Consider the following 22,878-nt stretch of genomic DNA (forward strand, 5'->3'; position numbering starts at 1 on the left):
TGAGCCAGGAGTAACCCCTGTGCATTGCCGGGTGTGACCCAAAAAGAACAAAAAAAAAAACAACCCCAAACATACACACCCACTCTCTCATACATACTCACTTTCATACACACTCACATACACTCACTCACACACTCATTCTCTCTCCCTCTCCCTCTGTCTCTCCCTCTTTCTCTCTCTTCCTGTACAGGAAGGGTTGACGGTCTTCCCTTCTCCAGAGAAGAGGACTGTCATGACAGAGAGGGAGGAGAATACAGGGTTAAGGCGCTGGCCTTTCATGCAGCCAGCCCTGGCTCAACCTCTGGCCCTGGAAAGGGTCCCCTGCTCCCTACCAGGAGTGGCCCCTGAGCACAGAGCCAGGATTATTCCCTGAACTCTGCCAACGACTATGGCACAACAGCGCACCTCAGCCCCCCCCCCCCCCCCCGGGGGAAAAAAAAAACAGCAGAAAGATCGAGAATTGGAAGGACACTCCAAGCTGGGCGTCTCTATAGACGGCCTCCCTTCCCCTCACAGGCCCTTGCCAGGCTGCCCTGGCCTGGAGGAGGGGGCCCGTGCAACAGCTGCCCCCAGCCCGCGGCTCTCTCAAGGCCTCCGGGGAAGCCGGGGAGCCTGGGCCTGAGGGCAGCCCGGAGAAGGGGGGCTCGGAGGCGGCTCTCCTCACGAGGGAGACCCCGCGAGCCGGGGGAAGGGTGAGCCTGAGGTAACTGTCCCAATTTTTCCTGACAAAGAGTTTCAGATTACCCCACCTCAGCTCCTTCCTCCGCCCCTCCCCCCAATCTCCAGGTTGTGGGTGGCAGAGCCTCAATTACTGCGGACAAACAGGCCCTGCCCTGCCCTGCCCCGCCCCACCCGCAGCAGCCCATCAGATGCCAACTGTCAGCTGCCCGGGAACAGGAGGACGGACACCAGGCCTGGGTGGCAGGCGCAGACGGCAGACGGATGGGAAGGGCCCGGGGGCCCCCACCCGGGTACCCTGCACCCCAGAAAAAGGCACAGCCGCCAAGAGCCCCGCAGCCACGCGGCACTGCCCGGCCAACGGCCGCCGCTCCCAGGAATATGAGTGGGGGGCTGGGAAGGGTGGGAGAGAGAACGTGGCCGGCCGGAGCGGGGGAGGGCGAAGGCTCTGGGCAGGGAAGAAAGAGGACATTGTGCTCCTTCTGGCACATTCCTTCGGTCCGGTTTACAAGACTCGGCCGTCGGGTCCAAATGGCCCTCCCAGGAGCCGCTCGGATCTGTGGCCGGCGACTGGGTCGCACGAGCCTCTGCGGTGGGTTGGGGCCAGGAAAGGAGGGTGGCCGCACCCCACCTCTTCCGCGGGCATGCCAAGTGCCCGGGCCATGGGGCAGCCCCCAGAGGGCTCCCGTCTCCTGGGACAGGGTGCAGGATGTGCTTCCCCCTCCTGCGGGCAGAGGCAGGGGTGCCAAAGGATGAGCCGACACCAGCTTCCTCCCCAGGCCCACACGGGCAGCACCAGAATCTGGGTCCTGGAGTTGGAGACTTTGGATGGGGCAGGGGGCGGGGGGGGGGGAACCCTCGAGCTCCCCGCCCTGCCCTTGGTCCACTCTCCCCATTTTCCAGCAGTGATGGATTTGGGGGCTGGAGCGATAGCACAACGGTTGGGGCGTTTGCCTTGCACGCGGCCGGCCCAGCCGAGCTGGGTTCAGGTTCGATTCCTCCGCCCCTCTCAGAGAGCCCGGCAAGCTACTGGGAGTATCGCGCCCACACGGCAGAGCCTGGCAAGCTCCCCATGACATATTCGGTATGCCAAGCACAGTAACAATAAGTCTCACAATGGAGACGTTACTGGGCCTGCTCGAGCAAATCGATGAGCAACGGGAGACCGTGACCGTGACAGTGACAGATTTGGAACTTCCAGTTAAAGAAAAGGGGGAAGGAACTCTGGAGAACGGGGGTGGGGGTGGGGCCCAAAGGGCTGAGCCCGTGCTCGGCACGCAGGGGGCCCAGGTCCAATCCCTGGCACAGCCCGATTCCCAGAGCATCGCCACCAGGGGAGCAGCCCTCAAGCCCACAGCTGACTGGCTCCTGAGCACCACCTGGTGCGGCCCCCAAAACACAGGAAAGAATGACCGGAACCGGAACCCCCTGTCTGACAGTGAGACTGCTGAAGCCCAGAGAGAGAAAGTGACTCCCCACGGATGCCCGCCACGTGGGAGTCGGCAGGGCGGCGGGTCCTCACTGGGGAGTGGGGCCCCTGTGTTTCCTCACTACGGCACTGCCTCAGCACCTCCTACGTGAATGGGGGCTCCCCTCAACTCCTCCACCACCCCCCTGGCACAGAACTGGATCCAAAGCACAGTAGAGGCTGCCGTCTCCATTTGAGGCACAGACGGGCATCTCCGCTCACAGCGCCTCTCCCCTCTCAGCACCCCCGTCTTGCCCACTCACCACCCAGACCCTCCGCAAGCACTTCTCTGACTCCGCCCAGGTAGAGGTCAGAGCTCCCTTCTCTGCACATAATTACTTGCAAAATAGACCAGAGAGATAGCACAGCAGGTAGGACGTTAGCCTTCCATGAGGGCTGAACTGGGTTCGATCACCAGCATCCCATGGGGTCCCCCGAGCACCGCCAGGAGTAATTTCTGAGTGCAGAGCCAGGAGGAACCCCTGTGACCCGAAAAGAAAAAAAGTGAAGAAGGAAAAAAGGTGCTGAAAAGGAAATAATTAGGAGCCAGATGTCCAAGAGATGAGGTGCTTGCCTTGTATACAGCGGCCCTGCCTTTGATCCCTGACACGCCATACTGTCCTCCAAGTCTGCCAGGAGTGAGCCCTGAGCCCAGAGTTAGAAGTGAGCCCTGAGCACTGTGGGGTCCAAAAACAAAACAAACAAGAAGTAAAAATGACTGGCAAGAACCAATGCCAGGGGCCCTGGATGTTCCTTCGATTTTTCTATATGCACCGAGTATCTGCTTTGTGCCCGTTAAAGATAAAAAAAATAAAAAATCCTCTAAGACTTGACAACAGAGTCATCTGTGCCAGGGACAAGGGCAGAGACGTGAGGTGGCCCCAGGGAAAGGCAGCAGAGCGCTTGGTAGCCCTCCTTGTACCAGGCCACGGCTGCGTCCACTGCCTTGCCACGAGAACGGCACCTGCGCTCCCGCTTCCGCTCACAGGATGCAGCCTCGCCCAGCAGGCACGGGAGGCTGGACCGCGTGCTTACGGAGAGAGGGGCCGGGAAGCCAAGCGCTCCCACATCAGACTCCTGCTAGCTTCAAGGTGTCAGTCCACTGCGTGTGTGGAGGGAAGGGCAGGGTGGGATCTAACTCAGGACCTCACGCGTGTGAGATGTGTTTCTTGCTCACAGCTACCCTTGGAGGGAGCACCCCTTGAAATCGGGGGCTCTTAGAACAAGAAAAGGTCATTCTGGGGCTGGAGCGATAGCACAGCGGGGAGGGCATTTGCCTTGCACGCGGCTGACCTGGGTTCGATTCCCAGCATCCCACAGGGTCCCCCGAGCACCGCCAGGAGTGATTCCTGAGTGCATGAGCCAGGAGTAACCCCTGTGCATCGCCGGGTGTAACCCAAAAAGCAAAAATAATAATAATAAATAAAAGGTAATTTTAAGGGCGGAGAGATAGTGCAGCCGGTAAGACGTTTGCCTTGCACACAGCTGACCTGGGTTTGAATCCTGCCACCACATATGGTTCTCCCAAGCACTGCTAGGAGTGGTCTCAGAGACCATTGCCCAAAAAAATAAATAAATAAATAAAGGGAAGCTCCGGAGCTTGAGGACAGGGCCAAAGACCCTGTGGGTGACCATACCAGAGGCCACGGTCCCTCCTACCGGAATACGTGGTCGGTAGAATGAGCTGAGGGGCAGGATGGATCTCAGCAGAAGAGACGAAACACACTGCGTGGGTGACTCGGGACTCTGAGGGGAAAACGCACCGAGCCTCCGCATTCTGTGCGTGCCAATATTTCCAGCAGCATTAGTCACCAGGCCAGAAACTAGAAACAACCCAAATATTTACTGATTGAGTTACAGACATATAAAACATCATAGTGCCACACGACAGGATTTTCTTCAGCAGTAAAATGGAATGAATGGTCAAAATACGCCACAGCACGGCAGCACGGGAGGCTTCGTGACGGAAGCCAGGCGCTGGGGACCCTCGCCGGCAGGACCTAGAACAGCAGGTGGGGCGCTTGCCGTGCACGTGTCCAACCCACGCTTGATCCCCAGCACCCTACATGGTCCCCCAAGCACGGCCCGGAGTGATTCCTGAGCACAGAGCCAGGAGTAAGCGAACACTGCCGGGTGTGACCCAACCCTCTGCACCCCCAGCAAAATATCCCGAACAGACAAATCAGTCGAGAATGGACGTAGGTTAGTTTGCCAAGGGCAGGCAGAGAGGAGAGTAAGCGGAAATAGAATGTGTGTGTGTGTGTGTGTGTGACACCCGGTGAGTTACTCCTGGCTCATACACTCAGGAGTTACTCCTGGCGGTGCTCAGGGGACCACACAGGATACTGGGAATTGAGCCGGGTCGGCCGTGTGCAAGGCAAACACTCTCCCCGCTGTGCTATCACTCCAGCCCCTGGAATTTCTTCTATGCCAATCAACGAATCTGCTCTAAAGCTGAGTGTGACCGATGCCTGCCTCTAGGTCCTTTCCTGACAGGGGCTGGCAGGGGGTGGGAGAGAGAGCTCCTGGGCTGGGCTGGGCGGGGCTGGAAGCACACGCATAGGATGAGTACTTGGGTTTCTTTTCCTTTTAATTTTCTTTTTCTTTCCCCCTTCATTCTTTCTTTGGTTTGGAGGGCCACACCCAGCGGGGGCACGGGACTTATTTCTAGTTCTGCACTCAGATTCACTCCCAGTGGCTTGGGGGACACCGGGGATCGAACCAGGTTGGCAACATGCACGGCAAGCACCTTTCCCTCTCCAAGCTCAGGGCCTGGTTTTCCTTCTGGAAAAACAAGAGGCCAGAAGATGGTGCAGAAGTTAGGGTGCATGCTGGGTGGGGTTCGGTCCTGGGCACCAGGCAGTCCTCCCCAAGCATTGCCAAGTACAAGCCCTGAGGCCTCTGAGTACCACAGGGGTGGCCCTGGCGCCCCCGAGCTCCTCCGAGTGATTCTGCAGGACCTGAACAGCACTGAATCCTTTTGTAAATTCTTTTTAGCATTCACTGTATCACTGTCATCCCGTTGTTCATCAATTTACTCGAGCGGGCATCAGTAACGTCTCCATTCGCCTCAGTCCTGAGATTTTAACAGCCTCTCCCTATTCGTCTTTTCCAACAAAACTGCCGTATTGGAGGCTCTTCCAAGGTCAGGGGAATGAGACCCGTTATTGTTACTATTTTTGGTGTATCGGATATGCCACGAGGAGCTGCTGTTTTTTAGCATTATAAAAGAAAAATAAAAGTCAGAGCAATAGCATAGTGGGCAGGGCTCTTGCATTGCAAGTGACCAAACCAAGACGGATTCCCAGCACCCCATAAGGTCCCTGAGCCTGCCAGGAGCCAGGAGTAAGCCCCGAGCACCACATGCCCCCTCACCCTCCAAAACACCCATCAGATGATCACAGAACTAGCCCTGGTCATCTCCCTTGGCTCTATCAGTCTGAGCATTACAGGGTTGGGCATCTAACCCTGAGGCCTGGAACCACCAGGCCAAGAACTGCCCGGAGTGGCCCCAAGGACCCACCCAGGGCTGGGGAGGCCCTCACACTGCCCCTCCAGGAATCCTATGTTAATCACTCTAGACCATGCGCTCATTGATGCTGTATCATTACATACATATGTATATCTCTAAGAAATGATTTTTTTGGGGGGGAGGGGATCACATAGGGATCACTCCTGGCTCTGCAGTCAGGACCATCTGAGGACGCTGGGGAATTAAACCTGCGTGCAAGGCAAGTGCTATGCTCTGTACTACAGAGCCAGCCCAAAAGTCAGCATTTGGTGTTTTTTGTTTGTTTGTTTTCTTTGGCTTTTTGGGTCACACCCGGCAATGCTCAGGGGTTACTCCTGGCTCATGCACTCAGGAATTACTCCTGGCAGTGCACAGCATATCATATGGGATGCCAGGGATCAAACCCAGGTCAGCAACGTGCAAGGCTAGCGCCCTCCCTGCTGTACTATCATCCCAGCCCTACAAACATATGTATATCTCTAAACCTTTCAGCAGGCAAAAAAAAAAAAAAAAAGTGGCGTAATGAATGATGAATAAAAGCCCAGTGTCACAAAGCGATAATCTTTCAAAACAAGTGGTTCAAGAAAGCGAAGCCAGCGGTTGCATGAAAAGCAAGAGAGCCAGGTCACTGGACCCCCGGTTTTGGGGGGCCCAGTCCCCAGGTGGGGTGGGGCATAGCTGCCTGGTGAGGTCACCGGCACAGGTGTGCCCAGCTGTAATCCATCCTCCTCAGGGCTTTCCACACAGGCCGCTGCACAGGGTGGATAACCTAACATCACATGCACTGGCCCTCGCTGCCACACCTGCCCCTCGGCTAATGGGCAGGTGAAATCAAATCACCACGGCTGAAGGGATGCAGATAACGGCCAGGGGCTGATCCCCCCAGCCAAGAAAAGCAAGCCGTAGGAGCTCAGAGCCGTGGTACAGCTGGCAGGGCGCTTGCCTTGCACTCGGCCAACCCGGGTTCAAGTCCTGGCACCCCATACCGTTCCCCAAACCCCGCCAGGAGTGGTCCCTGAGCGCAGAGCCAGGAGTAAGTCCTGAGCACTGCTGGGTGTGAACCCCAAACCGAAAATAAAGCAAGTCATGTCCACAGGTTCAGAAGCTTAAAGACACTGGACTGTGGACAAGTTGTAAAATGAAAGACTCAAATTTCATTTTTCCATCGCAGAGTACCATGCTAGTCGGGGTCTTTTTTTTTTGAGGGGGGTGGTAGTAGTGAGGCTGCCTCCCAAGAAGTGCTCAGGAGAACAGGGCGCTTTGTGGTGATCCCCCCCCCCCCACCCGGAGGCTGCCAGGCCAGAGGATTCGGAGCTAGTCTGACCCTGCAGCGCTTGAGACAGCCTGGTGACGCAGCCCGGCCTCCAGGGCTGTCCTGGCAATGCTTGGGGGTGGTGATGGGTTGCCAAGGGTCAAATCAGAATTGGTCGCATGCAAGGCATGTGCTTCAACTGCTGTATCATCACTCTGGCTCCTACTCGGAGGTCTTGACAGGAGCATCACTGAATGCAAGCTTGCAAATGAGAATAAACCACGCTAAGCCTCCACTCCCCACCCCAGAAGAAAAGAAAATCTGGCAAATCCTACCAGAATTAAAGGTATGGTGCTGATTATGACAACCTGGTCTCATCTGCTTACACTGTTTTCTGGAAAATGTTTCTAAAGCAGTTTTATATCCCCTAGTTCCCTAGAATGAAGGAGTGTTTCGTGGACAAAAGTCATTCAGAACCCCTAAGACATGATCAACAGAACCGGGAACTGCGGCATACACGAGACCACCTTCAACTCCATCATGAAGTGGGACAAGGACCTATATACCAACATGGTGCTCTCAGAGGGCACCACCATGTACCCAGGCATCGCTGACCGGATGCAGAAGGAGATCACAACCCCGGCCCCTAGCACCATGAAGATCAATATCATTGCACCTCCCGAGCGCAAGTGCTCAGTGTGGATCGGGGGCTCCATCCTGGCCTCACTGTCCACCTTCCAGGAGATGTGGATCAGCAAGCAGGAGTACGACGAGTCGGGCCCCTCCATCGTCCACTGCAAAATGGTTCTAAACAGACTGCAGGGAGGTGCCCGCCCGGCAGCGCCCTCCCACAACCCTCAAATCTGGAATCAGCTTGAGGGAAATCGTCCTTGAAGCTTACACTCTGAGCACTGGGTCGTAGAGCTCATTGCTAATTTTGACCTAGTATTCAAAAATTTAAACACTTTTTTTTTTAGACACCAGACTTAAAAAAATTGGGGGCAAGAGGAGTTGCAATGCTCAGGGCACACTCCTGAGTCTGTGCTCAGGGATCACCCCAGCAATGCTCACGTGAAGGGGTCGGGAAACACATGTGTGCCGGGGACTGAACCCAGGTCAGTCACATGCAAGGCAAGTCCCTACCTGCTGTACTATCTCTGGCTCTAATTCAGTGAAATTTTTTAAAATAATCAGTAGAACAAAAGTTCCTGTGGATCTCTGGAGCAATCTGTAAAATCTGTCCCCTCACCCTCACTTTATTTAAACACTGTGGCTTACAAAGTTGTCCATGACAATCGGTTACAGGCACTCCAACACCAACCCCACCACCGCTGTCTCCATTTCCCCAACCCCCCCCCCAAGTCTGCCTCCAGGGCAGGGCCACGATTATTTATTTTCTATTACTTGTCACCACTAAATGACTAATATAATGATCAGTAAAAGAAAACGTGTGAAAGTTGTCGTAGTGCTCAGGGCTTACTCCTGCCTCTGTCCTCAAGACTCCTTCCTGGTAGGCTCAGGGGACCATATCAAGTGCCAAGGATCAAACCCCAATCAGTTGTGCGCTGCTCCGGCCCCAGCTCCTATTGAACGGTGTCAAGGACCCAAGTCGGTGGAGCCCTTTTACCTCCGAGAGCCAGGGGACAGGTTTATTCATCAAGTCCTTATTGAGGGTTTACTAAGCTCTTTGCTGCTCGTTGAGCCTTCTGTGTTAGTGTTTTTCTTAGCTGAGCTTAGTGGGCTTCCAATCTGTGTCCTCCCACTGGGATGTCATACCGTAGAGTTTGGAGATGTCGCTCCAGAAACCCAGAACATTTAAGTGGGTGGTGGGCTCACCTGGCGGTGGCAATGGGGTATGGGTGTGGCTGCTGGGGTTTCAGGAAGTACAGGAAGTGGGATGGGGGTACCTACCCTGACTCCGGAAAAGCTCAGAAAGTTTTTTGGGCCACACTCAGCAGAGCTCAGTGCCTACTCCTGGCTCTGTGCGTGGGGATCCTTCCAGACAGGGCTCATACATGATGTCAAGGACTGAACCAGGGTTGGTTAAGCTATGTGCAAAGCAAGTGCCTTCACTGTAGTGTCTCTCTGGCCTTAAAAACTTTTTTTGGGGGCGGGGGTTGGGGAGTAGAGCAGGGTGGCAGGGGGAGGATAGACCTGGTAGTGCTCAGGGCTTACTCCTGTCTCTGTGCTTAAGAATTCTTCCTGGGGGCTGAAGCGATAGCACAACGGGTAGGGTGTTTGCCTTGCACGCGGCCGACCTGGGTTCGATTCCCAGCATACCATAGGGTCCCCTGAGCACTGCCAGGAGTAATTCCTGAGTGTACAAGCCACGAGAACCCCCTGTGCATCGCCGGGTGTGACCCAAAAAGGGAAAAGAAAATTCTTTTTGGTTGGCTCAGGGGAACGTATACAGTGCCAACAGCTGTGTGCTGTTCCGGTGCCAGCTTCTATCTACCGGTGTCAAGGACCCAAGTCGGTGGAGCCCTTTTACCTCCGAGAGCCAGGGGACAGGTTTATTCCACTTCAGGTAGCTGCTATTACTGCTCCCTCCTCGCTGCAAGTCTTGGTCCTGGCAAAAGAGTGAAGAATGAACTCAGAGGAAATAAAGCACAGGATTCAGCATGCAAGCAGGCCCCGTGGGGAGGCAGAGGGTTCAGTTCAGTGCAGAAAGGATGCAGTTCCTGCACCGGGAAGCTTACTGACCTACGTGTGGGGGCCACACTACCTCCTCGGAACAGACCAAACGCTGCTGCTTCTATTTCCTGAACGTTCTTTCCTATACAGAAACACTGTTTTCTCCAGTGAGATCGGGAGCTTTGACTCTGTCTCCCTCACTGTTCCCCGGGCCTCTGCCCAGACTCGTCACCCACTTGTCCTAATAAGTGTGAGCCCCACGGGGACAGCAACCCAGCCCTTTCTTTCCATGCACATCCCGGGCTCAGTCTGGTTCAGCCTTGGGGAGTCATGTCGGTCCGACGTTCAGGCTCCAGACCTAATTCTGTCCCTAATTCCTTAGGCCTAAGGAACGCTATGGTGAGGACAGCGCTCAGTGGGTCGGAGCACATGCTTTGCACAGTGGCGCCCCAGATTCAATTCCCAGCCACACGGTCCTGCAGAGCCAGGAGAAGCCCGGGAGCATGGCTGGGTCTGACCCTGAACCCAACTGCAACACTGACCAAGACTCCATCCAGCAGGGGGATCATAAAGGGAGTGACTCAGACTTGGTGAGGGCGCCCTGCTATAACCCTGTGACCAGGCTGTGGTGCGGGGCACTGTTTCGGAGCCCCCCTGCCCAAGGAAAGTGGAGGCTGCCCACGGGCAAGGCAGAGGGCTGAGGACTCAGGTTTAGGTCACTTACCTTGAGGTCTGACCTCGGGGGGTGGTAGAACTGGAGGTTTGGGTCAACTGCGGGGATGTTCCTGCTGGCCAGAGCCTTTTCTAGTTCTCTCCAGCTGCCATACCCTGCAGAGAAGAAAGGACGGAGGAACGACGTGAACACAAGCCGAAGGCTCTGAAGTCCCTCGAGAACCCGGGGGTGGTGATGGAACCATCAGCTGTCCTCTGCTGCTCCTCACCCTATTCATTTTTTTCCTTTCTGCTTTTGGGTCACACCCAGCAAGACACAGGGGTTACTCTTGGCTCTGCGAGCAGGAATTACTCCTGACGGTGCTCAGGGGACCATATGGGATACTGGGAATCGAACCCGGGCCGGCCGCATGCAAGGCACACGCCCTATCCACTGTGCTACAGCTCCAGCCCCTCCTCACTCGATTCTTAAGCAACGTAGAAGGCATGTGGGCAGATGTTTAACCTTGACCACTGTAGGATCACAATGGTTTGTCCTTTCTCCCTTACCACAAGGAGTTTAGGTTTATCGGTTACACCCATCACAGTGCTCCCAAGTCACTCCCATTCCTCTGTGCTTATCTGTAACTACTCTATGCCCTCTTCCCCAACCAGTTAACCAGCGTTTTCCCCTAATCAAAATCTGTAAATTTGTAAGGTCAGCGCTTCTAGGACGTGGAACTTGTATTGTAAGTTATATATTGCCTGTCTCCTCTCCTTTTATGTCTTTTGAATAGTTTACTTTAAAGCAATGTCGTTTTTGTATAGATACAGAAAGACTGTTAATAGTATGCTTCTGTAACTTGGGATTTAATTGGCTTCGAATATTATTCACTCCCAGGCATCTGCTTTCTCGACTTAAGCCTCAATTGCCCTTAGTTCCTAGCATCCCCAAAGTAGGGGTGCTTTCCCGACGAGGGACTGAATGGACCCAGGGCAAGCTGTGAGCTACCGTGGCATCGAAGTGGGCCAGGCCAAAGTGCCATGATTCTTAACTATAAGTCGAGAGCTTGGTGATGGCCAAATGCTGTCATGATCCGAAAGTAACGACGAGATTAGGACCCTGCTAGGGATAGGAAAGACTAATCTGGCCTGAGCACTGTAGTCTGAGATGGAGATGACCCCAGGAAAGCATTCCTATAAGCTTAATGTATCTCTTACTGTGTCCATAAAAAATGATTAATATTATGAATGCTTATATGTTTGTTGGACAAGGAGAGGAGAAACACACCCATGGGATTCTGCTCTAGGGTGGGTTGTCCTGCTGAGAGAGTATCTGCCCTAGAAGCATCCCGAGGGAAAGACTTTACCCCTACTGATTGTGACCACACCAATGTGCAAGTCCCAAACCCTCATGCTTTGGGGATGTAACTGGACTGTAAGAGGGAGAAGCAGAGAAGGATACAGGAGGGAATGGAGATGAGATTGGAATAAACTGCAACTGACACCAAGCAACCTGGCCCTCATTTCCTTCCTTCGTCTGCCCATCGCCACCGACCTCCCCGGGAAGGAGAAAGCGGCGTGAGACTGCCGAGAACGCAGGTGGCAGGAGAGACAGAGCACTGCTGCCCTTTTGTGCTTACACAACCATTGTCAACAGGGCAGAGAGAGGCCACTGCAAAACCGGCCTCCTCCTTCTGCATCAGAAAGAGGCCAAGAGGCTGTGCCATCCTCCCGTGGAACCCACGCTTCCCCAGCTGCCTCTCGAGGCTCGGGTTCTCCAGAGGCTGCTGAAGAAAGAAGGCTGTGAACGGCCGCTGAGCTCAGCCAATCCCCTGGTCAGTTTGGTCCCTTTCCTCCACCCCTGGGCAGACAGTGGGCTGGTTCTAGGCCACCGTGATCACTGGTCACGAAACAGACACGGTGCGTCTACAGGAGAGGCAAGAAAGGGTGGGCTTGGGCCACGGTGTCTGTGGGGAAGGTCAAAAAAGAAATTCAAGGATAAGGCTGGGAATATAGTACGGGGCTTAAGGTGGGAACTGCTGGGGTATATGCAGACAGTTACAACATGGCAAACCCAGGCTGGAGAGCTCGTACACCGGGTACCGTGCTTGCCTTGCATGGAGCCGGCCCTGGTTCTTTCCCTGGAATCCTATCTGCTTCCCCCGAGCACCACCAGGAGTAATTCCTGAGCATCGCTGTGTGCGGCCAAAGAACAAAAACAAAAAAAGAGAACAGCAAGGCAAAGAGGCAAGATACTGTGCTGAGGTGAGGATGGAAAGAAACCGGAGGAGTTCGGGGCTCTCCTGGCCTGTATTCTCACTCACAGGGGGTCAGTGCCTTGCGTGAGGCAAGGAGACTCCTCGCGCTCGCCTCTTAGACTGTGAATATAGGGAACCAATGCACTAGGGGCCGTGGCATGGAATCACGGTGCATCCCACACTAGGAGGCGCCCCCCAGGCCCACAAGGATTGGCAGAGAGACAGTAGAGCAGATAAGGCACTGGCCTTGCATGCGGTTCACTCGGGTTCGATCTCAGCACCCCACAGGGTCACCTCCAGGAGCACCTCCAGGAGTGATCCCTAAACAGAGAGCCAGGAATAATCCCTGAGTACCTCTAAGTGTGCCGCTTCCCCCACTGCCAGAGAGAAAGAGACCGAGGGCTTGTTTCAGCTGGGGGGAGGGGCCCCTCACTTGTCAACTGCCTTCTGGATTCCCACTTCGCCAAGAACAAGCTACAACAAGGAGCCGGGTGGCCGGCGGATCCTCACTGGGCTGCTGCTTGTCCTTAAACAGCTCCATCAGCACAGAAGGGAGACTGACATCACTGGCCACCGGGAACCACGGCTGACTGGAAGAGCGCCAGGCGTGCCTCAGCACGCACCACGAGAGACGCGGAAGGCCGACCGGTCACGGAGAGGGCCCCGCCCACAAATGCAGGTCTGCAGAGGGCAAACACCCCCGTTTGGCAGAAAGGTCTATGCCGTAGGCTCTTAGCAGGGGACGGCTATGTCGGGGCACTTCTCTCGTGCAGCTACCTTTTTGGTGGGGCTCTCTGAGTGTTTGCTAAGCCCCTACTGGGCATGACCTCACACGAGAGACCGGACAGATAGTCCAGTGGATAAGGTGCTGCCTTGCATGCAGATGACCCAGGTTCAAGCCCTGGCAACCCAATATGTTCCCCCTGAGCCAGTGAGGAGTGATCCCTCAGCACAGAGCCAGGAGTCAGTCCTGGGCACTGCCAGGTGTGGCAAAACACAAACAAGCCAAAAAAAAAAAAACCACCAAAACAAGCCAACGAACCAAAGATCCACGTGAGTCTTCTGAGAATCTCAGAAGGAGGCGGATATCAGGTGGTTTGACCCCATTTGACAGACAGGGAAAGAGAAGAGCCTCAAGTCACAGAGCTGGTTTTCTGGAGGCCAGGCCGAGGCCAGAGCTCTCTGCCTCCCCAGCCAGCCAGTTTCTCCTGTGGGCACTTCCTGGAAGAGCATCGTGGAGCGGCGGGGCAGAGGGCTCGGGCGGGGGTGAGGGGAGCTGGGCGTCGGGGGCTGCAGCCTGACAGTCTCCACCCAGGGACTCATGCAGGTCAATTCAGCCTCCGCCCTCCTGGATGGCCAGCTGACAATCCAGAACAGGACAGACAAGTTCACGTCCGCAAAATGCGATGGGGAAGCAGGATTCCGGGGCAGTGACATGAGGTGATGCTCTGGGAGAGAGGGAGAGAGCAAGGTGGCTTGCAGATGGATCCACACCCCACACACCCCAAGGCAAATGCTGCTGACGTCACAAACGCTGCCCTGCCCAGGAGCCGTTGGCTAGTCACTGGGAGACTTGGGTGCTACTGAGTGACAGATGAGTCACACTCTAACGTGTAGTGACTGGGTCATCGCTTCCTTGACACTGCTCTAAACATTCTCTGCTTCTAGGGGTTGGAGAGGTAGTACAGCAGGTGAAGTGTTTGGTGAACCTGAATTCCAGATCCTGGCACCCCAGGTGACCCTCCCCTGAGCACCTACAGGAGTGATCCCTGAGCACAGAGCCAGGAGGAAGCCCTGAGGATGCCCAGGTGTGTCTCGGACCTCACATCCCCTCTCAAAAAATAAATAAAAAAATAAATAAAAATCACCTCTCCATTTCTAGACAAAGTTGTGAGGGAATCATGACAGAAAATAATGCTATCTGCTCTGTGCACAAGATTCAGTGTCTCCAATGTCCTTTCTGCCTCATACAATGATTTTCAGGTCCAGTCAATTTCATTGACTTTTGGAACTCACACCACAGGTGAAATAATGTTTATGGTTTCACAAAACACTGCTTTTAAACAAGTTCTAGGAACGATCAGTGTGAGGCCAGAGATAAAATTCAGGAGTCAAAGCACATGTTTCGCAACACTGTCAAGCCCAGTTCAATCTCCAGCACCACACATGTTCCCCAGAGCACTGCCAGGAGTGGTCCCAAAGGCAGAGGCAGGAATAAGCCCTGAACACCAGCGCCAGGTTTGACCAACCCTCTCCCCCCAAAAGAGTGAAACGGAATAAATATTGTAACAACATCAGCAAAACCCCCTCAGTGTGCGGGGGTTCTAGCGAGTCTTGTCCAGCTGAGCCATCTCAGACACCTTAGGCTAGTTCAGTAAGAAACACCGGCCCCCAAGCCTTAATGCCCCAGTCATTTTCCACCCCCTGACCCTCTCTCCCTGCTGTTGGTGACAAATCCCGAGCAGTCTGCTCAATTTCAAACTGAAATAAAACTGAACTCAGTTCAGTCTTCAGTTCTGTCTCTTTCCCTTCAGACAGCAGTCAGTGGTGTCTGTCTTTAACATTTTTAACTCGTGTCTAGGCCTTTTTCTCTTCAAAAGAAGGTGGGGGAGGGGCTGGAGCAATAGTGCAGGGGGGCGGGCATTTACCTTACACACGGCTGACCCAGGTTCGATCCCTGGCATCCCATATGGTCCCCCGAGTACTTCCAGGAGTAATTCCTGAATGCAGAGGCAGGAGTAACCCCTGAGCATCTCCGGCTGTGACCTCACCTCCCCCTCAAAAAAAAAAAAAAAAAAAGAAGAGGAGGAGGAGGAGGAGGAGGAGGAAGAGGAAGAAGGTATAGGTCAGAGAGCCAGCACAGGAGTTGAGGCACTTGCCTTGCTCTCAGCCAACCTTTCTTCCATCCCATATGGTCTCCTAAGTATCTCTGGCACAGATCCCAAAATACTCTGCCCACCCCCCTGCCCCCATAATAGAATAGAAGAAAGTAAGCAAAGGGTCATTTAATAAGCAAAGACAGATCTACTTGGGGGTGGGGTGATGAATCCCTGAGGCTAAACCTAACCAGTTCTGGCCACCTGGCCCCAGGTGACTCCCTGGGGTACCTGTAAAGCAGACTGTGGCCTCCCCAAGCTTGGGTACCTGAAGGGGAGAAAGTTTCCTCTGCGCATCTCACAACGCAGCAGGAAGACACACAGGGCTCTGGAGTGAGGAAGATCTCACTGCATGGCCACCACTCATCAACCACAGCTGCCTGGACAGGTCACTGGGGATAAGCACACTCACACCCCACACACACATACAGGCACACACGTGCGCGCATACACACACACACACACACACACACACCCCACACACTGGGATGCTGTCAGGCTGAATGATGTGGACAGAGGGCTCAGGAAGGACCAAGAAGCGCCCCTTCCCCGAGCAATTTCTCATTTTGGGCTGGGGCCCGAGGGGTGGGAAGATCTAACTTCCAGTCACTCTGGCACACTGTCGACGTGAACAGTCACTAGCCCTCACTCCTGCCCTGTGCCTGTGGGCAGAGAGGTCAGTGGTGGCTCCAGCGGCTAATTTTTCTCTACCAGGTAAAAGTCCCTGAGCGCTTCTTAGGTGCCAGGCACCAAGGGGGCCATAGGACAGTCCTCTCCTCCCTCCTTTGCCTCCATCTAAACCTTCGAGGACACCCAGGCATTGCTTAGTCCCGGGGGCGGGGGTGGGGGTGGGGGACCTGGAACTTAAGGATGTGCTGATTCAACGCCGCGTGCCCTCCGGGAAGCGAACTCCTCCACCTCCTGGTCAGAACTCTCTTCCCAAAGTTCCCGCTGCCAGGGAGTTTCTTTAAAGCAGGTGTCGCGTTTGTGCCAGGAGACAGACACCCCGATCTCGGGTGACAGATAGAGCACCCCGAGAGGCCGCACACTCTGCCCTCACAAAGCTGGGCTATCACGTTCACCCATCAGCGGGACCCTTGCCAGCTCCCCTCCGCGGAGCCACGTGAGTGCTTCAAGGATCGGAAGATCATCCAGGCTCTTTGCTGAAAACATGGCCAACAGAGAGCGCTTGGTGGCTTTTTTCCCCAAAGACTCTCGGCTCCATGATATCCCTGTATCTTTGCAACATCCCTGTGAACCTCATCATCTGCATCTTTAAGATGAAGAAAAAGAAAAAGTGTGCCCAAGGTCTCACAATAAAATAAGGACTCAGTGCCTGCAACCTATAAGCAATTACCACGTGGCCACCTCTAGTTTTAGTATCAGTCGCCATGTCACAGAGCTAGAAAGTATCTTCCTTGTCCTGATCTCTGGAGTGATTCTCTTTTGGGGGGAGATGGGGGCCACAGGTGGTGATGCTTGGGGTTACTTCTGGCTCAGCACTCAGGAATCACTCCTGGCGGTGCTTGGGGGGCCATACGCGATGCTGGGAATCGAACCCGGGTCGGCCGCGTGCAAGGCAAACGCCCTGCCCGCTGTGCTATCGCTCCAGCCCCCTGGACTGATGTTCTTGCCCATATATAAGAGATGGCCAACAGGGATATCTCACTGGGAGACAGAAATCCCTCGCCAGCAAGGCAGATGTGAAATCGCCTAACAAGGGTCCATGGGCAGAACTTGCTGCTGGAGAAGCGCTAGTCTTGGGGAGGAGGACCTCCCCCGGGCTCCAGTCTCTGGCTGGCATCTTAGGAACCAAACACTTTTTGCAGGAGAGGAAGAACTGACCCTTCTAGTGTCTAGAGGCTCAAGGAGCTAAGACAGTGGCTAGTTCCACAGGTTCCCCCAGAGGAGACTGTCCTGCCCTTCCCCACCCAAAGTGGGTGACTGTAAACGACTTGCTAAGCAACGCAGTTCCCACAGATGATGCAACCCAAGGGCGCTGCAAAGAGAGGGAACTCCGGTCCCACAAGAGAACAAGAGGTTCTCCAGGGAACAGGAGGCCGTGACATCCAGGGCGCGGTTCCACAAATGCCAGGAACCAGCAATGAAGGATTTGACCTTGGTGAGCCTGTCACGTGTCCGCCTCAGAAGGAAGTTGTTATGGTGAGAAACCGGCAAAGCCTGGCCCCACCAGAAGCCTGGGGTGGCAGAGAGATGAGGCCAAGGCAGGCTGAGGTTCACTTCTAAGGCAAACCCAGAGCTCCAGTGGCCTCGATGGGTTTTACCTCTCCTCCCCAGTCCAGGGGACCCGGGGAACTGCATGTAAAAAAGATGATCGTGAATGGAATCCATAGGACCAGGTAGCTAACATTTATATGCTCCATATAAATGAAATACAGGTTAGTTATTAGAACATCCTTTTGTATTTTGTACTATTTGTATTTTGTTATGACCCTTCTCTGAGAAATCAAGGTTGAGAGGCTTAAAATCTGAGAGGTTCCTGGCCAGAGAGACAGTATAGTGGGAAGGTGTTTGCTTCACATGTGGGCGATTTGGCTTTCATCCCAGACACCGCATGGCCCCCCAACCACTGCCAGGAGTGATCCCGAGCACAAAGTCAGAAGTAAGCACTGAGCATTGCTGGGTGTGTCCCTGAACCAAGACAAAACATTACTGTCCACCTGTACCATCATCATCTTCATCATCACCTGGGGTCAGGAGCTATCTCATGCCATTGATCCCCAATTACCTCTTACACACACACAGCAGTCATAAAACCATTTGCATATGCTAATTTCTCTCCATATCAGTCCAACAAAAGCAAAAAGGAGACTGGTGGCTTAAAGAGTTCCCAAATAGGAAACTGGGCACAAGGCCTCTACATGTGCCCCGTCACCTGTCGCAGCCTCTGAACTCTCCCTTCTCACCATGAAGCGAAAGGATGCAGCCAGGCGAGCAGGGATTGGCCCACGGGAGGCTGGGAAGCGGCTTGCTGAGCTCCGAGCACAGGTGTGTGTGTGGGGGGTGGGGGGAGTGAAGGGTGATGAGCAGACAGACAGATGTCAGGCGTCCATCAGTGCCCCCCGCCCCCAGAAGTCAGGAGCCCCGGGAGACCCCGAGCTCACGTGTCTGTGGTCACCACTGGGCCAGCGCCTGCGGGTGAGTGACACAGCACTGTACCAGCTGTCCCGTGCACGTGACTTAACTGGGTCTGAAAGAGGGCCTCAGCGCCATGCCAGGCGTGTGCTGTGCGTTTCAGAGCCGTTTCAGTGCCATCTGCTCACCCGAGTATCCAGGCTCAGGCACCAAACTTGAATGGGTAAAAGAGAAGCAGAGGAAGACAGAGTCAGATGCCCCCTCTGCTCGGCTCTGCCGTGGCTGCTCGGAAAGCGGGGTCTGGGGGCACACGGTCCTGCTCGGCCACTTTCCACTCCGCCAAACCACAGACTTGCTCAGGAGAGGCCCCGAAGATCTGCCAGGCTCCCAAGGCACCGCGAGGATGTTCTCAGCGGCTCCATCGCTGCTGCCCAAAGAACAAGCCCCATCACCTCACACGGAAGCCCACTCACGCTCCAGTAAATCATCAATCGGGAGCAAGTCATCAATCAACCAACCACCAGGCCCCTGTCCGGCGTGTGCTGCAGACTTAGACTCCGTGAACTGCGGAGAGACAGACAAGGACGAAAAGGAAGCCCTTCAGGACACCCTTCCTAGGTGCAGAGGGCAGGCTGTCATGGTCAGTGGGAAGGCCAGCACGTGTCCCGAGTCGTGTGTGCCCTGGCAACCCGGCCAGCACCCCTGCAGGGGAGGGCAGTTCTGCCTTCTGCACACGAACAGCTGGGCCACCTGCGGGAGAATGATGCCACGCTGCTGCGTGCTTTTCCAGACTTGGGCAATGTGCTGTTTCAACACTTGATGGGATCAGAAACTGGGGCTCCGGGCTCCTGAGGCGGGCAGGAGAAGCGATGAAGATTCAGAGAAGCCTTGTTCTGTGAGCGGCTCGTGGAGACATTTCAGCAGCAGATCACCAGGAGTCACAGAGGCATGTCAAGTCCAGGAAGCTGCCAGAGGCTTGGAGTCCGAGGAGGGGTGCTATCCTGATGGCTACCCACGCCCAGCGTTGCTCAGGGACTCCTCCTGGCTCTGTGCTCAGGCCGGGCAGGAGGATCAGGAGTTGGTGGGGATCCAACTCAGGCTTATGCCTGCAAAGCATATGTTCCAGCCCCTCGACCTCTCCCTCTGACCCAGGGGTTCAGCTCAGCCTGTGGGGCTCCAAACACCTTGTAATTAGTGAAGAATGACAGGGCCAACAGTTAGCTCTACTTCTTTTTGGGAGAAAAGAAGCAGCAGGTGATTTCCAGTTACAGTTCTTGGAAGAACTTCCGAGACAAGAGGTCTTACAGAAAAACGTTTAGGAAGCAAGAGAAAAACAAAAAGATTGGGGGGAGAGTCTGGCAGGCAATGGGCTGAAGAGCCAGCTGCAGGGGGTAAGGCATTTACCTTGCATGTGGCCATCCCAGTTCGAGCCTCAGCACCACACATGGCCCCCCAAGCACCGCTAGGAGCCATCCCTGAGCACAGAACCAGGAGTAAGCCTTAAGCGGGATGTGGCCCCAAATTAACAAACATGATGTCCAGCAGGGGGAAGAATGGTGTTTGGGACTATAGCATTTTTTTAAGAGCAGCTACTTTATCTATTTATCTATTTATTTGCTTTTTGGGTCACACCCAGCAATGCTCAGGGGTAACTCCTGGCTCCGCACTCAGAAAGTACTCCTGGCTGTGCTTGGGGGAGCATATGGGATGCTGGGGATCGAGCCCGCGTCAGCTGTGTGCAAGGCAAACGCCCTCCCCGCTGTACTATTGCTCCAGCCCTGGGACTATGGCCTTAATGAGAAAGAGGGGGAGAGAGCCAAGAAGCAGCTGGAGCCTGTGCTCTATGTGCAAGGACACTGGGTTTGCCCCCAGCACTGGGTGGTCCCCCAAAACTACTGGAGACATGCCTGAGCAATAAGCTGGGAGCAAGCCCCGAGCGTCACCCAGGGTGACCCAAAAAGCAAATAAATAACAAAGAGAGACGACAGAGCACCACCTAGCTGGCCACTGATCTGGGGAGAGGTGGGGGATACTTGCTAAGAAGCTACCAAGAGGAACTTACTCTTGGTATGAGTAATGGGCAAGCCCATCAGTGATCATAGCTAAATCTTCTCATGCCAAAGGGTCATGCGAAGAGAACAAGGCTAGTCAAAGCTCTCCTCCCTGTATTAATTCACTGGACCAATGAACATGTTAATACACGTGCAGTGAACAGAACAAGTGCATTGACCAGGCTAGTCAGCAAGCTTCAGCAAGCTGAGTCTGACCTTCTATTGCCTCATTTCATCTTCATAGCAATCCTTTCAGATAGGTGCTAATTATTTGCTTTATATCACTTAGTTTTGTGGTGTGGGGGAGGCCACAATTGGAGGGACTCAGGAATTACCCCTGGCTCAAGGATCACCCCTGGAAGGGCTCAGGAGAAAATAATGGAATGTCGAGGACTGAACCCAGGTCAGCCGCACGAAAAGCAAGTGCCCAACCCTCTGTACTATCTCCCCCCCTCCCCCGCCCCGTAGGTGTTAATTGAAAGTAATTAATATACTGACTTTTTTGGTTTAGGGTTCACACCTAGCAGTGCTTGGGGCATACTCCTGGCTCTGTGTTCAAGGATTCCTTCTGGCTAGGTTTGGGGTACCATAATGGGGTGCTGTTAAACCAGGCCGAGATCTCCCCAGAGGACTCACACGAAGACAAGTTGCAATGCAATAAGCAAAGGGTCTTTATTGGCTAGCTCGGCTGCTCAAGCTAGCGCCCTTGTCCAGCTCACCAACACAGTGGCAGCCTTCTCAGAAAGAGCAGCCCCGGGTCTCAAAAGTGAGGGGCTCTTATACCGTAGCGTTATACAACAGGGACTTTCTGTGGACCACCCTTTTGGCCACAGTCTGAGGGCCTTTCCACGACTTGTACTTAGCTGGCTGGTTATAAGTTGGAGTCACGTAAGGGTTATATAGGGGAGCTTCCCCACCTGCATCTGATTGGTAATCCTTAGTTGACCTCACTGTGGCTATCTCACTTCGGGGAAATCACGACTCAATTCCAGGTATCTGTGCTCAATTCAGGAATTCCGGAACCGAAACTTAGGCCTCGCTTCTGGCTTCGTTATGAGCCTGTCATGGTGCTGCCTTTGCGTTCCTATCTCCCAGTGCTAGGGATTGAACCCAAGTCAGCTACATGCAAAGCAAATGCCCAACCAGCTGTACTCTCCCTGGCTTTGGAAGTGCTCATTTTATTCCCATTGTATAGATGGGTAAAAAAAGAAAACAGAGCTGAATTTTTAAACCTATGTCACTTGACTGAAAACAAGAAAAAAGATTTTTTAACGAATATCTTGGTGTGACCCCTGTGCATCGCCAGGTGTGACCCCAAAAAAGCAAACAAAACAAAACAAAGCAATTATCTTGGAATGAAGGTGGTTCAGGGGTTCAGTGGGTTGACCACATAGCTACTTGGTTTGGGGACAGACGTCGGTGCCACAGCCTGTCTTTAGTGGAGCGGGACCGTGATACCTCTTGGAATGTCCTTCAGGCATCCGGATGGAGGCATTCCCTTCTCTGCATCAGACTTGGAAACGAGTGAGATACATTATCTGATGGGAAGGGCAGCCCGCTGCTGCATTTGAATGTCTGATGAATGTGGCTTGCCAAAGCTGAGCTGCGGTGGTTGTACCCTTTGCCAGCAAGGAGAGATGATGAGTAGGACATGGGAATCGTGACAGCAACTCTGCTCTCCAAGAGGAACTTCTGGGGTTCTGCTTCCCTTCTCCCCACAAAAATATGACCTCAGTGGGATCTGCAGGTGCTGAGTGCAGGCAGAACCTGGGGCTGGGTGAACGCCAGCACCATCCTCAGGCAAGCATCCCGACACAGCCGATCGAATATGATGTTTTTTTCATAGAGTGTTTTGTTGTAGGCACTAAGATGATACAGAGGTCAGAGTCACACGGCAAAGGACCTCTTAGGAGACAAGTCCTTCTTTCCTTGCACGACCCACCACCACCCATCTTCAGAACTTCTTCGCCTGCCTGCCTTCCTTCCTTCCTTCCTTCCTTCCTTCCTTCCTTCCTTCCCTCCCTCCCTCCGCCCCTCCCTCCTTCCTTCCCCCCTCCCTCCCTTCCTCGCTGTGCTGAAGGCTTACTCTGGCTCTGCACTCAGGGATTACTCCTGAGGTGCTTGGGGGACCACATAGAATGTCAGGGATTGAACTCAGTTCAGCCATGTGCAAGTCCTTACCTGCTGTACTATTTCTCTGCCTCCTCCCTCCCTCCCTCCTTCCTTCCCTCTCCCTCTCTCTCTTCCCCACCTTTCTCTCCCTCCCTCCCTCCCTCCGTTTTTGGGCCACACCTAACTGTGCAGGGTTTACTCCTGGTAGTGTTCAGAGAACTCTATGTGGTTCCAGGGATCAAATCCCAATGGCGGGGCTGGAGCAACAGCACAGAGGGGAGGGCATTT

General features: G+C 54.3%; 1 protein-coding gene across 1 annotated transcript in view; it reads right to left on the minus strand.

Annotated features, from left to right (window-relative positions):
• Positions 1-22,878, minus strand: part of B4GALNT3 (beta-1,4-N-acetyl-galactosaminyltransferase 3) — a 121,921-nt gene that overhangs the window by 21,840 nt on the left and 77,203 nt on the right. Inside the window, exons 2-3 of the mRNA XM_056117880.1 lie at positions 10,268-10,371; positions 9,401-9,478 (exon numbers count right to left, since the gene is read on the minus strand). Of these exons, the coding sequence (XP_055973855.1) occupies positions 9,401-9,478; positions 10,268-10,371 (182 nt within the window). The remainder of the gene's footprint in view (positions 1-9,400; positions 9,479-10,267; positions 10,372-22,878) is intronic.

The sequence above is a fragment of the Sorex fumeus genome, unplaced genomic scaffold (assembly GCF_029834395.1).
Source record: "Sorex fumeus unplaced genomic scaffold, SorFum_2.1 ptg000036l, whole genome shotgun sequence".
Lineage (NCBI taxonomy): Eukaryota > Metazoa > Chordata > Mammalia > Eulipotyphla > Soricidae > Sorex > Sorex fumeus.